Below are 16,442 nucleotides of genomic sequence, written 5' to 3'. Positions count from 1 at the left end.
TCTATTTTCTGATTGTTTACAGATGACATGTTCTCTGTTGGTGTTGACATCACCATATCATTAGAAGTGAGACCACGAAGTTTAACTGGTGTCTTGTTATCTGTTCACGCTGACAATGGTGGTGACTTCTTACTTCTGCAGATGGTCAACGGAGAGGTTAGTAGTAAAGAGTATGCCTAATTTCATATAAAACTATGATAATCAATTGCTTTGAAAATTTACTATTAAATAAATGGCTGTTGAAGAATAGAATGATTTTGAAAGCATATACATGTAATTTTATTCAGAGGAATTAAAAAATGAAATCCAAGCAATTCAACAGCAAAACTTCTTAGAGAGGAAGAAGGACATAATTTAATGAACCCAGCATATTTAAAGTATTCTACATTTTTCTATTTGTTTCCTTTTTTCAGCTGATTTTGACAGCTGATAATGGTGGTGGCGAATTCTCTACCAGATATACACCACAAGTACCCAATAAATTATGTGACAGTCAGTGGCATAAGATTGAAGGTAATCAAACTTATTATTTTTATCTCCTTTTTTTTTATGAAATTTTATACTTCCTAGCACGGGCAAAACGTGCCTATTGCAATAGGCATGTCTACAGAGATTTTTTTTCTTTTGAAACATCATGTATATAACACTTATTGGTTGCACTTTGTAAATACAGCTGTTTCACAAACCATGCCTCTTTTGGGGAGAAATTTAATATTCATAGATATTTTGTTTTGTTTACCTACTGGTTCCCAGATATGATCTTTATGCTTCATCTCATAGAAACACAACTTGGGAATTTTACCGGTATAAATACACATGGATAGCAGCCAAATTGAATTCTGAGGAAGACCCAAAGATAAGTGAGGGGTAGTACAGAATTTTAGTACAAGTTTCAACTCTTAGAAGTTCAAGGCATATAAATGTTGAAAATATGCCACACAGCCCTATGTTTTGACCTTCGAAAAAAAATAGTAGTGCATTTAAACTTTCCATTCAAGGATATAATTTTTTACAAAACTTAATAGTAAAAGTGGCACAGTTTTAGCCGTAAAAGTAGTTGGTGACTTAAATCGTCATTTCACCGGGAAGACTATGGCCTGTTTCATTCTTCATTTGAAATTTCAAGTTGATGTATTTTAATATCTTCACAATGCTCATTTAAACAAAAAAATCTAATATCTGAGAACTTGAAAATGGACTTTTCATGGCCTATAAAGGCTTTTCACTTGAGATAAATTGGTGAATTATTAAGATATCAACTGTTTTAATTTCAGAAATTAAGTATGAATTTAATTTGGACTAAATAGTTAGATTCATGTACATATTATAATTAAAATCATACTGTGAATCTACAAATATATTGTAAAATGTAAAACTCAAGTTTATTAATAAAATATCTTATTTAAAAAAAAATATTTTAGTTTAGTTTGTTATTTACACATTTCTTTGCTTACTTTCAGCAACAAAAGCTAAGAACGTTTTATTGATGAAAGTAGATGGTCAGGATGTTCCACATGGTGAAGGTAAAGCAGGATCATCATCTGCTGAAACGAAGAATCCACTTTATATTGGAGGTGTTCCAGGTAGGTCAAATTAAGTTTACTAAACTACATAAAAGTATTTTTAAAAGAGGTAATGTATTTGCTGTCACTTAAAAATTCAAGATATTGATGCATGTAGCAACAAATCTTATTTAAAAAAATGTGTTTATGTTTTCATTCAATATTTTGTAAATTGCCAGGACTGTTGTTTCATGGTTACCTTTCCTTAATTGTCCCTTGCACGATGTGTTGCAGTGGAACATAGAAATACCCGGTGTCAACCGTCTGGTCTTGTTAGCGCTCTCACATGTACAATTCTTGCCATATTTTTATCAAACTTATATCATAGGTTTATGTCAGCAATGTCTCTAACAAGTTTGAAAATCAGTGCCAATCAATTATTTTTAAAACCGTTATACTCTTGGAGATATTAATTATATGGAAAATTGCATTGTAAGCACTCTTATATGTACAATTCTTGCCAGATTTTTATTAAATTCATATCAAAGGTTTCTATCAGCAGTGTCTCGGACAAGTTCTAAAATTGGTGTCGATCAATTATTTTTAAAATAGTTATGCCCCTTGGAAATATAAATTATATGGAAAATTCCATTGTTAGCGCTCTCATGTGTACAATTCTTGCAAGATTTTTATCAAACTTATATCATAGGTTTATATCAGCAATGTCTCGGACAAGTTCGAAAATCAGTGCCAATCAATTTTTTTAAAAGAGTTATGCCCCTTGGAAATATTAGTTATTTTGGAAATTGCATTGTATTTGCTTTCAAGCCTTCATTTCTCTAAGATATTTGTAAATAATTTAAAGAACAAAAAAAAAACCTTAGTTATTGCCCTTGGATAGATAAAATATGTGCAACACGAGGGACATTAGAACTCTGTTCTTTTATTTTAATATTGATCACTTAGACATTTGGTCACAGTGTATGAATTGTTTCATACTTGTTTTTCGTGTCGTTTAAGGCTGAAGCTCATTAAAAATGTCAGTATGATGTTATGGTACCCAGATGTTTATTTTTATGCCCCCGCCATAGCTGTGGGGGCATTAAGTTTTACCCTTGTCCGTCTGTACGTCCCAAAATTGGTTTCCGTTCTCTAACTTGAGTTTGCCTCAACCAAATGTTATGAAACTTATACACAATGCTTATTACCACAAAACACAGATCAAGTTTGAATTTTGGTGGCGTCACTTTAACCGTTCTAGAGTTATGCCCCTTTATAAATAGAAAAATTGCAAAATTTTTAGTTTCCGTTCTCTAACTTAAGTTTGCCTCAACCAAATGTTATGAAACTTATATACAATGCTTATTATCACAAAACACGGATCAAGTTTGAATTTTGGTGGCGTCACTTTAACCGTTCTAGAGTTATGCCCCTTTATAAATGGAAAAATGCTAAATTTTTTATTTTCTTCTAAATATCAAGTTATTATACGACCGCAAAAAAATTTTTGTGGTCGTATATTGGTATGACGTTGGCGTCGTCGTCGTCGTCGTCCGGCGTCGTCTGAAGACACATTGGTTTTCGCACTCTAACTTTAGTTTAAGTAAATGGATCTCTATGAAATTTTACCACAAGGTTCAATACCACAAAAGGAAGGTTGGGATTGATTTTGGGGGTTATGGTACCAAGAGTAAAGGAATTAGGGGCCAAAAAGGGGCCAAAAATAAGCATTTTTGTAACTTCCAGACATAACTTGTGTGTTAGTGGATGGATCTCTCTGACATTGTACCACAAGGTTCCATATCACAAAAGGAATGCTGGGATTGATTTTGGGGGTAATTGCCTCAAAATATTAGGAATTAGGGGCCCAAAAAGGGGCAAAAAAACAAGCATTTTTCTAGTTTTATGACAATAACTTGTGTGTAAGTGCATGGATCTTTCTGAAATTGTACTACAAGGTTCCATATCACAAAGGAAAAGCTGGAATTGAGTTTGGGGGTAATTGCTGAAACGTTTAGGGATTGGGGGCCAAAAAGGGGCCAAAAATAAGCATTTTTCTAGTTTCCAGACAATAACTTGTGTTCAAGTGTATGGATCTCTCTGAAATTGTACTGCAAGATACCATACTACAAAGGGAAGGCTGGGATTGATGATGGGGGTAATTGCCTCAATATTTTAGGAATTAGGGGCCAAAAAGGGGCAAAAAACAAGCATTTTTCTAGTTTCAGGACAATAACTTGTGTGTAAGTGTATGGATCTTTCTGATATTGTACTACAAGGTTCCATATTACAAAGGGAAAGCTGGGTTTGAGTTTGGGGGTAATTGCCCTAATTGTTTAGGAATTTGGGGCCAAAAAGGGGCCAAAAAACACATTTTTCTAGTTTCCAGACAATAACTTGTGTTCAAGTGTATGGATCTCTCTGAAATTGTACTGCAAGGTACCATACCACAAAGGGAAGGCTGGGATTGAGTTTGGGGGTGATGAATCATAAGGGGGTTCAAAAAATTTGGGGGGGAATTTTTTTTTTTTTTTTCCTTTTTTTTCTTTTTTTCCTTTTTTTTTTCTTTTAAAATTTTCCATTTTAAGTTGGTTATTTCTGATTTATATTTAAAAGCAAATAATAATGATATGGTAGGAGATACACTCCAAACAGGATGTGTAAATTATTATATAATAAGTATTGTGCAATAGCAAGAAATTTTCAATTGCACAGTATTGCACAATAGCAAGAAATCTTCAGTTGCACAGTATTGCGCAATAGCAAGAAATATTCAATTGCACAGTATTGCGCAATAGCAAGAAATATCCAATAGCACAATATTGCGCAATAGCAAGAAATTGTCAATTGTACAGTATTGCGCAATAGCAAGAAATATTTAATTGCACAGTATTGTGCAAAAGAAGATACTTCGTATAAATTGCTTATTTCTTGATCAATTTCAATGGGGTTTTATTCTTGAATTCTTGGGGTTCTTTAATATGCTGAATCTAACCGTGTATTTAGTTTTTGGATTTTGGGCCCCGTTTTTAAATTGGTCCACATTGAGGTCCAAAGGGTCCAAAATTAAACTTTGTTTGATTTCAACAAAAATTGAATATATGGGGTTCTTTGATATGCTGAATCTAGACATGTATTTAGATTTTTGATTATGGGCCCAGTTTTCAAGTTGGTCTAAATCGGGGTCCAAAATTAAACTTTGTTTGATTTCAACAAAAATTGAATATATGGGGTTCTTTGATATGCTGAATCTAACCATGTATTTAGATTTTTCATTTTGGGTCCAGTTTTCAAATTGGTTTACATTAAGGTCCAAAGGGTCCAAAATTAAACTTTGTTTGATTTCAACAAAAATTGAATATATGGGGTTCTTTGATATGCTGAATCTAGACATGTATTTAGATTTTTGATTATGGGCCCAGTTTTCAAGTTGGTCCAAATTGTGGTCCAAAATTAAACTTTGTTTGATTTCAACAAAAATTGAATATATGGGGTTCTTTGATATGCTGAATCTAACCATGTATTTAGATTTTTGATTTTTGGGCCCCATTATCAACTTTGTCCACATTGAGGTCAAAAGGGTCCAAAATTAAACTTTGTTTGATTTCATCAAAAATTGAATTCTTGGGGTTCTTTGATATGCTGAATCTATCCATGTATTTAGATTTTGGATATTGGACCATAATAGGTGAATGTCCAATTTAAAATTTTTAAGTTCTTAGACCACATTCATTCTGTGTCAGAAAGCTATGCTGTGTCAAATATTTAATCACAATCCAAATGCAAATCTGTATCAAGCTTGAATGTTGTGTCCATACTTGCCCCAACTGTTCAGGGTTCGACCTCTGCGGTCGTATCAAGCTGCGCCCTGCGGAGCATTTTATTTTTAAAATTGGAGTTATCTTCCTTTGTCCATGATTATAGTTGAATCAACTACAATCAATGCTGTATACAATGCAATGTTTAATTTTGACTTCCACTGATAAAACACAGATCCAGTTGAATTTGGGTAGTGTCACTTTAACCATTATTGAGTTATGCCCCTTTATAAATAGAAAAATTGCTGAATTTTTAGTTTCTGTTCTCTACTTATTTTATCCTGTAATCACAGCCAGGAATCTGTCATGTTGAGAACAATGTCACATAATATTTTCAAACTGATTGAGGGTGAAGTAGAACATTGCATTTTTTAAGAGAAAAGTATTTTGAAGAGACAAGTTAACTGATTTATTTCTTCATATGAGCAGGAGAGATAATTTTGTATTTATAGAATATTGATTCATATTTATTAAATTTTTCAGACTTTGAAAGAGATGGTATGTTGGCAGACAGCAATCTGATTGGTTGTATGCGTAACCTGATGATCAATGAGAAACCTCGATACATATCTGGTGGTGTTGCTAATGGTGATGTAAACCTTGATGCTTGTCCAGTAAACTGATGATAATACTCTGACCCAGGATGATCCAAACAGAATATAAATTATTTAATATGCATGTACAATCAAAATATATACAATGGTGCTACTACACATACTGTTTTTTGTTTTTATTAAAACTTTACCTTCTTGTGTCAGCAACTAACTTTGTAAGCACTATTAAGAATAGATATTATTAAATCTTATTAAAAGAACAACATGTATTGATATTATGTTTGCATAAATGAATTATCATAAAATTTATATGTTATACAATTAAAGGAAATGAATTGCTATAGAAATGGTTTAATTTGCAATAAGCAGTTCCTTAATGTTTTATTATTTTTTATACACCCGCAGAAATTAAAAATTTTTTGGTCATATATTGGTATCACGTTGTCGACGTCGTCAATGTCGTCAGCGTCGTCAGAAGACAGATGGTTTCCGGATAAAAACTTCAGTATAAGTAAATAGAAATCAATAAAATTTTAACACAAGGTTTATAACCAGTCAAGGAAGGTCGGGATTGATTTTGAGAGTTATGGTCTCAACTGTTTAGGAATTAGGGGCCAAAAAGGGGCCCAAATAAGCATTTTTGTAGTTTCCAGACAATAACTTGTGTTAAAGTGTATGAATCTCTCTGAAATAATACCACAAGTTTCCATACTACAAAGGGATGGTAAGGATTGACTTTTGGGGGTTATGGCTCAAACTGAATAGTAATTAGGGGCAAAAAAAGGGGAAAAACAAGGGTTTTTTCTGGTTAAAGGACAGTTGAGACAATTTAAAAGCAGTGTAAGGGAGGTAATCCAAATCAATTAAAAGAACACTGTTTGATTACCTCCCTTACACTGCTTGTAAATTATGTATTTAGAAATGATGATTGTCTTGAGGTGATTAGCTGTGAATTTATTTTTAGCAGTTACTATTAATTAATATTAATTTTAGCCATGACTATGTATGTCATTTTATATTTTAAAACTTTTATGATGTATTTAAATGGGTAGTTATGGTTGCAAACTCCATTAGAAATTTGAATTGAGATACTGACCATATCTTGAGGGAAAGATTTTTTTTCGGGGAATAAGGGAAAGGGGGAGGTGAAAAAAATTGGAGGGGGGGGGGGGGACAATTTTTCTCATTTCAGATTTCAGAAATTAAAAGAAAATTTCTTCAAATATTTTTGTTTTGGGGTTAATATTCAACAGCATAGTGTATTGCACAAAAGCAAAAAAAACAGGGTAAATTTTTTTTTTTTTTGGAGGGGGGGTCAATTTGCAACAGCATAGTGTATTGCACAAAAGCAAAAAATTGAATATAAATTCAAATCATACTTTAATCAATTTAAAGTTCCTTGACTACAGTTATTCTGTGTCAGAAACCTATTACGGCCAAAAATTTAGTTACAATCCAAATTCAGACCTGTATCAAGCGTGAATATTGTGTCCATTTTGGCCCCAACTTTTCAGGGTTGGACATCTGCGGTCGTATCCAGCTGCGCTCAGCGAAGCAATTTATTAACCATTGAAATATGTTTATTTTTATGATTTTGACTAGTCTTTTAATCAGGGTAACATGGAGTACTGCTCAAATATTTATATAATAAATATAAACTTTAATCAACTGAAATAAATCATTATTTTATATGCAGGGTAATAGACAATCGTTTGTACCCCAGAGGCCAAGAAGTTAGGCATGTTATGTTTTTCAATTATGTATTTTGTAATAAACAATGAATATTGTATGTATAATTTGTTTTCAGCCATATATCTTTTTATACTAAGTAAAGAATTGAAATGCATGTAAGAAATTATGAAATGGAAAGACAATGAAACACCATCTACTTAAATTAATTGTGATAACTACTATATGAGGTCTTTTTAAAATCTAGAAATTAATTTGCTAGTAAGACCTCTAGAAATGCATAAAAAAATCCTGATTATATTTGATTATAAAAGATATTTTAGATAGATGTGGCAAAGAAAAGTGTTAGTGAAACTTGCTACATATGTTTTATTCATATGCAGAATAAATTTGAGATGATGATATTATGTGCAATAATCTATAAGACTGACAAAATGGCGTTTTAATTTTTCTGTTTGGATCATCTCGTGTGTAAAGACCAACCTCAAGTACATTTAGTGGCTTGAATTTGAATACAAAGAACTTCTATTTATCAAAATTTTGTCAAAGATGGCTCTAAAATATTTCTTCATTTATATTTTGAACAAAACCTTGGAAACTGTAATCCTACTCATGTTCGGAGTGAAAGACAAATATAAATTTCACATAATACATTTATACTAATCCCATAATCAGATAGCATCACAATATTTCTTTGTATTCAGATTTATATATTTTAGCAGTCCTTTTGATTTTTGGGGAAATTTATAATTGATTTTATACATTTTAATAATATGAACTTTACAAGTAAGAAATAGAAACTTTGGTTGTGTTATAAACCTATCAACCATCAGTTCAATTCTCATTAAAAGTCAATTCCCTTTTTATCCCTCGAGATCATTTGGGTCAGAATCTCTGTCAGAATCTCTGTCAGAATCTCTGTCAGTTACAAATTTTACTCAATTGAAATGGGGGTATTAATGCATGGTCAATTGCAAGTAATACGTTAAATATTTCAGAATCAGAAAGAGAGGAAACTTTGTTAATTTTTTTGGCAAATAGACCCGAGTGTTTAAATATATTTATCAAAAACAAAACAAAAAATAGAATGCATTCTTTTGAATAGAGAAATGCTGCTTTAGAAATTCAAAAGGACTGCTAATACAAAAAAAAAATAGTTTATTATTTTGATATGTTAAAGGATAAGGGATAGATAAAGTTTCTATGCAGTATATTCAATTAAAATGATGTGAAAGTATGATACCCCTGTTTACTAAAGTGGGGGTATATGATGTCCATTTCATCTTTTGTTCATCCCTCTCCGATTTATATCTGCAATCTCTACAACCTTAAATTAAAACATATTCCACTTTCTAGGTGACATAAAAACATGTAATTGGTATAGTTTATGGATTTTTGGTGGCAAAACAGGATAATTTATGATTAGTGATTGAAATAAACTTCTTTATTTATTAATTTAAACTTTGGACTTTGGAGATGTACATGTACATTTATATTAGTTTTATGATTATACTAACTTATGTTACCCTTGACATTGCTTCCAGCCAAATGTCTGTGTTATAGTAAGGATAGTTTTTTATTTGATTTTACAGTTTTTGTAATTCTGCCCCTAATACAACTTTAGTATATTAAGTATTATGATTTTATATTTTTATAAGATTTTATGTGCTGTTTAAACAATATGCAGCTTCAGAATTGCAAAGTTTGGTGTACAATTGTAAAATTTAACCCAGAATGCTTCAGATTCTGAAATGGTGAAATAGATCTGATGGTAAAATTCTATGCATATATTAAACAATGATTTACATCCAGTTTTTATACCATTTTGTTGTAGGTGTATAATCTTTTATATATTGATTTTTAAAGTCTTCCCCCTTTTACATATTGATATTAGATATTTCACTGAACCAAGAATATTACAATATAGAAGAGTTCGTTGATTAACACACCATTTCTAGGTGGATATACAAATAATAAAAAAAATAATCTTAAGTTTTAACCTTGGTCATTACATGCTCCATGAGATCAGATTGATAAATTGGGAAATATTGGAATACTTAAACGACATAAAAAGAATGTGTTGGGTAACAATCATCCTACATATATTTTTCTAAATATTACAAAACTTTTTGTGTCTACGTTTCATTAAACTCCAAATGATTCAATCATTTTATAGAAGAGTTATTCCAAAACATATATAAAATACCTGCAAAAATTGCATTTAATGATTCAAAATTGTTTCATGGAATTTTTTATGATTTAAAATGTTAGAATATATGGCATTAGATTTTTCATAGAATCTTGTTGATATTATTTTAGATCTTTATATATTCTTGGTTCAGTGGAAAAAGATAAATCTGTGGACATATTTATGTACATTTAGCTTGTGCTTTGAACCATTTGTTTTGTTCCTACTCCAGTCTTCAGACTGTAATAAACCAGTATCCTAAATGTATTGAAATATTAAAGCAGATTAAATAAAATGATGGTGTTTATTTATATCTAGCTAATAGAATGGTAAAATTATTTTGGATTTGTTCCACTTGTTGTAGCTTCCTCTTTTTCTTGATTGCTACATCACCAATTGAGACTAATCATTGAAATTCCACTTGCAATTGGTGCCACTAGTCTAACAGGAACTGTCATAAATTCCAGAGCACCTGATATAATTCCCATATTTTTGTGGGCTACTTGTTGCTCAATGTTTGTGTACTTTTTCATAAGTCTTTTTTTTTTTGTCTGTGTTTCTGTGAATCATGGTTTATGAATGCCCCCTTGTTATCTTCTCCATTCTTTTGCAAAGTCTCATAAATAGTACAAGCATCTAAATAGATGTGTTAGGAACATTTGCAATACCTTCATTAAATAATGAACATATTTAACACTATAAAATCAGTGCATCTGAAGTGCTTTCTGGAATTACCCAAGGTCAGGTTTACCTATCATAAGTTATTATTTGCAATAGAAATCCAGGACTGTCAAACTCTGATGAAAGTGATCTTTAAAGGGCATTAGCTAAGAGATGAAGAAAAAATGAAGATGTGTTTTTTTTTTGTGCAATCATTAATGAAAGTGAAATAGTGAAATAATAATTCGCTTTTAGCAGCCAATTTGGTTCAATTTTGTCAAAATAAGCTAAGAAACATAGCTGATGAATTATTTGCTTGCAAGTGAATAATTCGACCTTATTGAATCGTAATCATGTGACCTTCAATTTAACCCCTTAACTGGACATGGGTTTCGCATGCATTCAGCTATTAAAAGGAAAAGAATGTCAACATTGAAAGTGAAACAAGGATGAACCATTTGGTTAACTGATTCGATCCACAAAAAATCATTTTTATGCAGGTAAAAACGATGATAAACATACTTTTTAACCTGCAATATGAAATCACACAGACTAAGAAAAATCTAATTGCACGTGGTCACTATCTGTTTATATTTATGTTTATATCCGGTTATATGACCGTCTACAGTCTTCAGAGGTCATCTCGATAGTTAATTTGATGGCGTCTAGATAAAAATACATACGAAATGTTGATACATATTATCGAGTCAATGCATTGTTGTCTCGCCTTGACGGAGTCAAAAAACGAGACATAGGTATGCTGTTTCCAGCGGCGGCATCAACAGTGTATTAGTTTGTGATTAGGTCTAGTTCATGGTGAACCACTAGTGGTAGGTCAATGATATTCGGTATGCAGTTGTATTAGTATTGGCACATCTCATTACCATGGAGATTATTTGGCCCCACCCCCTCAGTCAAGGTCTATTGACTTTGAAACTTTTCATAGTTTACATGTATTAATTTGTGATTAGGTCAATTTATGGGGAACCACTAGTGGTAGGTCAATGATATTTGGTATGCAGTTGTATTAGTATTGGCACATCTCATTAACATGGAGATTATTTGGCCCCACCCCCTCAGTCAAGGTCTATTGACTTTGAAACTTTTCATAGTTTACATGTATTAATTTGTGATTAGGTCAATTTATGGGGAACCACTAGTGGTAGGTCAATGATATTTGGTATGCAGTTGTATTAGCATTGGCACATCTCATTACCTTGGAGATTATTTGGCCCACCCCCTCAGTCAAGGTCTATTGACTTTGAAACTTTTCATAGTTTACATGTATTACTACTGGAAGTGTTTAACGACCTTGACTGGCTGTTCAGCCCTCGCACGGTCGGTAATACATGTATTAGTTTGTGATTAGGTCAATTTATGGGGAACCACTAGTGGTAGGTCAATGATATTTGGTATGCAGTTGTATAAGCATTACCATATCTCATTTCCATGGAGATTATTTGGCTCTGCCCCTTAGTCATGGTCTATAGACTTTGAAAATTTTGCTAAGTTAATATGTATTAGTTTGTTATTAGGTCAGTTCAAGGGGAACCATTAGTGGTAGGCAAATGTTAATTGGTGTTCAGTTGTATAAGCATCAGCACATCTCATTTCCATGGAGAATATTTGGCCCCGCCCCCTCAGTCATGGTCTATTTACTTTGAAACTTTTGCTTAGTTTACATGTATTAGTTTGTGATTAGATCAGTTTAAGATGAACTGCTAATGTTAAGTCAATGATATTTGGTATGCAAATTTATTGGCATTTGCAAGTATTGTTTCCATGGAGATTATTTAGCCCCACCCCTGATCATGGTTCATTGACTTTGAAACTTTTACATAGTTTATAAGTTAATGTTTGTGTTTAGGTTTGTTTAAAGGGAACGACTTATAATAAGTCAGTGGTATTTGGCACATCTTATTCCATGGAGATTGTTTAGCCATGTACCTTCAGTCATGGTTCATCGACTTTGAATATTTGCATTACTTACATGTATTGCTATTTTAATTTCAACATTTGCATTATCAAAATTACAAAAAGGCGAGACATATCTCTGTGATAACAGTTTATTAATTGTTTATTTTAGACTTTTTGTAATTTGGATATACGTTTTAGTATGTTATAAATCAAATATGAGAATTTGAGTCAAATCGGTGAACATGAATTTGACAGCTAATGCCCCTTTAACAGCAACATAGCAGTTGTATTGTTTGAACGAAAATATAGCAAAAAAAAATGCATACCTCCATTTAGAATACATTTGAAATTATGAACCAGCTATTAAAATCAGAGAAAAAATAATATTGCAGGACAAGGATTATGTTGTAAGTAGTAGCAAGGGCTATTTTTCTAGGCAGTGGCTATTTTGCCGGCTCTGATTAAAATATCTTAATTTAAGCCGACAAAATAGCATATTTCTATAGAAATGGCTATTTTACCGGCACCGGCAATATAATGAACTTGTTATTTTGCCAGTTATCCCATCGAAAGAATCCGAAAAAAGGAGCATCAACTTTAAGGAGGATCTTGATGGTACACATAAGTTGAACTTGGTCTGAGCAGAGACGTACAATACATATAATAATATGTATTATATATCTCTGGTCTGATGGAAATGGAACAAAAGACAACAGTTAACCAGGGATATTACCTCTCGCGGGAAGCTTGTCGAGGAGCTTGTACCCAACAGAACCTCACTGATATAGCAAATGACTATCATCTGAATAAAATAAAATACACACACTCCCCACAAATATGTAGAGGGTGATAAAGGCTATAGTTATTTTATTGTTTTGCCTCTCAGTCATTAGTTAGCGTGTATCATTTACAAAAGATTCTGGTTAAAAAAAAAACATTACACTGAAATGTCAAACTTAGGTGTAAATTCATTTTGTAAACACTGACAGTTGTGAGACAAATTACCAATTTTCTTGTTTTATGTTTTACAGGTTTATCTCTAAAGGATGAAAATTTATTTCTGTATCAAAACTAATCGTTGATCAGATACATTTTTTACCAAATTGCTGTGTTGTATCAGAGACATATATACACATATGTCTCTGGTTGTATCATCTAACCATGGAAGTATTATAAGTTCCTGTCAATATAATACTTCCATGATCTAACGGAGCAGATACTTTTATAATTAAAAATAAAAGATGTAGATTAAACGTCAATGCTGGGTCCGATAGATCAAGTATTAGTCGCATATCAATGAGACAGCAACCCAATGAAACAAAACAGATACCGAAAGGTCATCACAACTTGTTGTTAATAATATACAGTTGTCTATACAATACCTCCATGCAGCTCTTAATCTCCCGGAGTATCAAAAGGTGTAAATAAGTTAACAGACTATATCCAGTTCTACCATTAACCCCCAATTCCCTGTTACTCTTGCGACTGAAGCATCAATTACAACAACTTCTGCATACGTTTAAATCGTAAGAATGGGTGGAAATAGGGAGAATATACCTATGTAAAATATTAAAAACATAATTGACGTCTAATATAATCAAACAACATCATGAAAAAAAAACATTAACTTAACACTACACCGAAAGCAAAATGTTAAGCAACATGACCCCACCAAAAATCGAGGGCGTCCGGAAGGGTAAAGGTTCCTGCATCTGTCTGTCGTGTTGCGCATTGTACGAAAAAATCGGTGATAGGTCGCATTCGGTGATGTCACAATCGAGAAACGAACATAGGTGTGATATATCTGTGATACACATATTCCATAACTGTCAACCAATCATGATGGCATCTGTAAAACGAAGGGATAACTTCAACCTGACTATTTTGAACCCTTGGTTCAATAGCTTACATGAAGCAGCAGTATTCTATCGAGAAAATCATTATAGGAAATGCAGGCCCTGGAATATCAACTTGAAGATATATTCTCCATATGGTGCTGAAAATTTAATTTTCAACCGAACCTCATTGTAAATTTGTGGATGTAAGTTGTGATTTGAAGCAGACCTAACTGTATCCATGTGGTATCATTTATATCAATGGGATAATGCGATAGAAAATATCTTTCCTTTTTGAAAGGTGATAAAAATTCTTTCGACTCCGCTTGAAATGTTGATTTATTTCCGTTTCATACCCTTTATCTGATAACAACCGATAATGTCCGTTTAATTTACCCTTCCCGTATTTCAGAATTTAGATATTCAGATGCAGAAGCAAAATTTATTGCAAGTAAGACTTTGAACATGTGGAGAATACTTCAGCAACCCAACGACACTTAAAAGCACAAAGCACATGTCTGAGAGACCAAAATAGTCCAACAACAGACACGTGTCTAAACAGTATATCAAGCTCGTGTTGCTACCGAGTCTAAGTTCGGCACCAAATACCAAGAATGATGCATCATTGCATTATGTAAACTCCAAAAGTACATAAAGAGAATAACCGGAATCACCAATAATACATGACAGTACAATACACCATAGCAACCACCAACACAGAGTCCAGGCATTCACGGATCCAGGGGGTGTTCCGGGGGTTGGAACCCCTAAGTCCACGATAGGTTTAATGTGTTAATGTGTGATTGACTGAACTTGTGGCATTAATCTATGGCTTTCTCTCTCTCTTCTGTCACAAGTTAAATTGCGTGAATGCTCGGAAAATCTCGCATAATATTTGTTTGCTTAAAAATTCGCATTTCCAATATTTATAGCATGTTTTCTGTAAGGTATTTAACTGAGTATGAGATACTGTTCTGTGATATGCATTTCCAATATACCGCATGGAATAGTACCAGCGTTAAACGTTTAAATTCCAAAGCAAAAAAAGTATCTGACCTCGTACTAAAAATATCTTACCTTATAATAACGTGTCGGTCTATAATTGCCAAAATATTTGAATATACAGCTGTTTTCACTTCAATCATTTTACCTATTTCATTTAGAAATATAATGTACCATGTTTAGCCTGTGATCAATTGCTCTTCAACTGTCAGTCAGACAAAATATGAAAAATTACAATACACTTATCTACTACATTTACTATATAGACAACAATCCGAATAAAGAGTAATGAAAAAAAACACGCCCTTCGCATTTCTACTGTTTACACAGGCATTTTCCTCACGTGAATTTCATATGAATTTCACGTAAAATTCACATCAAACGAGTTTATACTTGAAACTCAAGTGAAAATTTTCACATGAATTTCACATAAACTTTACTGAAAAAATGGTATTTTTGACGTTTTTAATCAAATGTAAAAATTTAGACGTTATTTGAAAAAAACGATATTTTGAAAATTCAGGTGAATTTCATGTGAAATTTACGTCAGTTTCACATTAGATTCACATGAAACTTATTTGAAATCAGTTCACGTGAGTTTCACGTATAAGCACGTTTGAGGTGAAATTCACGTGAATTTCACATGAGATTCACATGAATACATATGAGTGAAATTTCCCTGTGTATAGAACTTCTATAGAAATATTGTTCTTGTATTGCTGATGTTATATACCACGTATTGTTAAAAAATGAAGGCAAGACTTTATCATTAACAAAATAATAAATTAATCAAGTTGTGCTTTTACACGTTTAATTAAAAATTCGTGATATAAATATGATATTCCTTTCTCAAACAAATTGTTTCGTGAGCAGTGAATTCGAAGAAAGCCTAAGCAAGATGTAAAAAGTGGGGAGAGAAGATACAAAGCATACTTTTATTATATTGTTTAACTTAATTGAAGCTAAAATAAAATCTGTATCGACCTGGGAAAAGCAGGAAAAGTAATAACACCTCGTGGATCCTACTCCTATAATGAAGTATTGTATTTGTTGTCTGTTATACTAAAATTTGACATTCAAACCAGTGTTGAAATAATGTTCATTGGTTTTTACATTTTTACGCAATAATTTTCCCTTTTAGAAGGTTCATTGATTTAAACAATTTATTGGCAATAATTTTCCTTTTTGCCGCCGTACGGATGTTAAGTAGATGGATGATGCATAGACGTGTGGTATGTTGTTGACAGTTTACCCTCAGGCAACTTCTCTCTCTACGG

The 16,442-nt window shown here is 32.4% G+C and overlaps 1 protein-coding gene across 2 annotated transcripts in view; it reads left to right on the top strand.

Moving 5' to 3' along the window:
• The window catches only part of LOC127706551 (laminin-like protein epi-1), a 122,253-nt gene extending 112,207 nt beyond the window's left edge, over positions 1-10,046 (top strand). For both annotated transcript variants that reach the window (XM_052211217.1, XM_052211209.1), the window contains 4 exons: positions 23-156; positions 414-513; positions 1,461-1,583; positions 5,804-10,046. In XM_052211217.1, the coding sequence (XP_052067177.1) occupies positions 23-156; positions 414-513; positions 1,461-1,583; positions 5,804-5,943 (497 nt within the window). In that variant the 3' untranslated portion in view covers positions 5,944-10,046. The remainder of the gene's footprint in view (positions 1-22; positions 157-413; positions 514-1,460; positions 1,584-5,803) is intronic.
• The last annotated feature ends 6,396 nt before the right edge of the window (positions 10,047-16,442 follow it).

Source organism: Mytilus californianus, unplaced genomic scaffold, assembly GCF_021869535.1.
Source record: "Mytilus californianus isolate M0D057914Y unplaced genomic scaffold, xbMytCali1.0.p SCAF_1, whole genome shotgun sequence".
Taxonomy (NCBI): Eukaryota; Metazoa; Mollusca; class Bivalvia; order Mytilida; family Mytilidae; genus Mytilus; species Mytilus californianus.
Note: the sequence above shows the minus strand (reverse complement) of the source record. Positions and strands in the feature narration are given on the sequence as shown.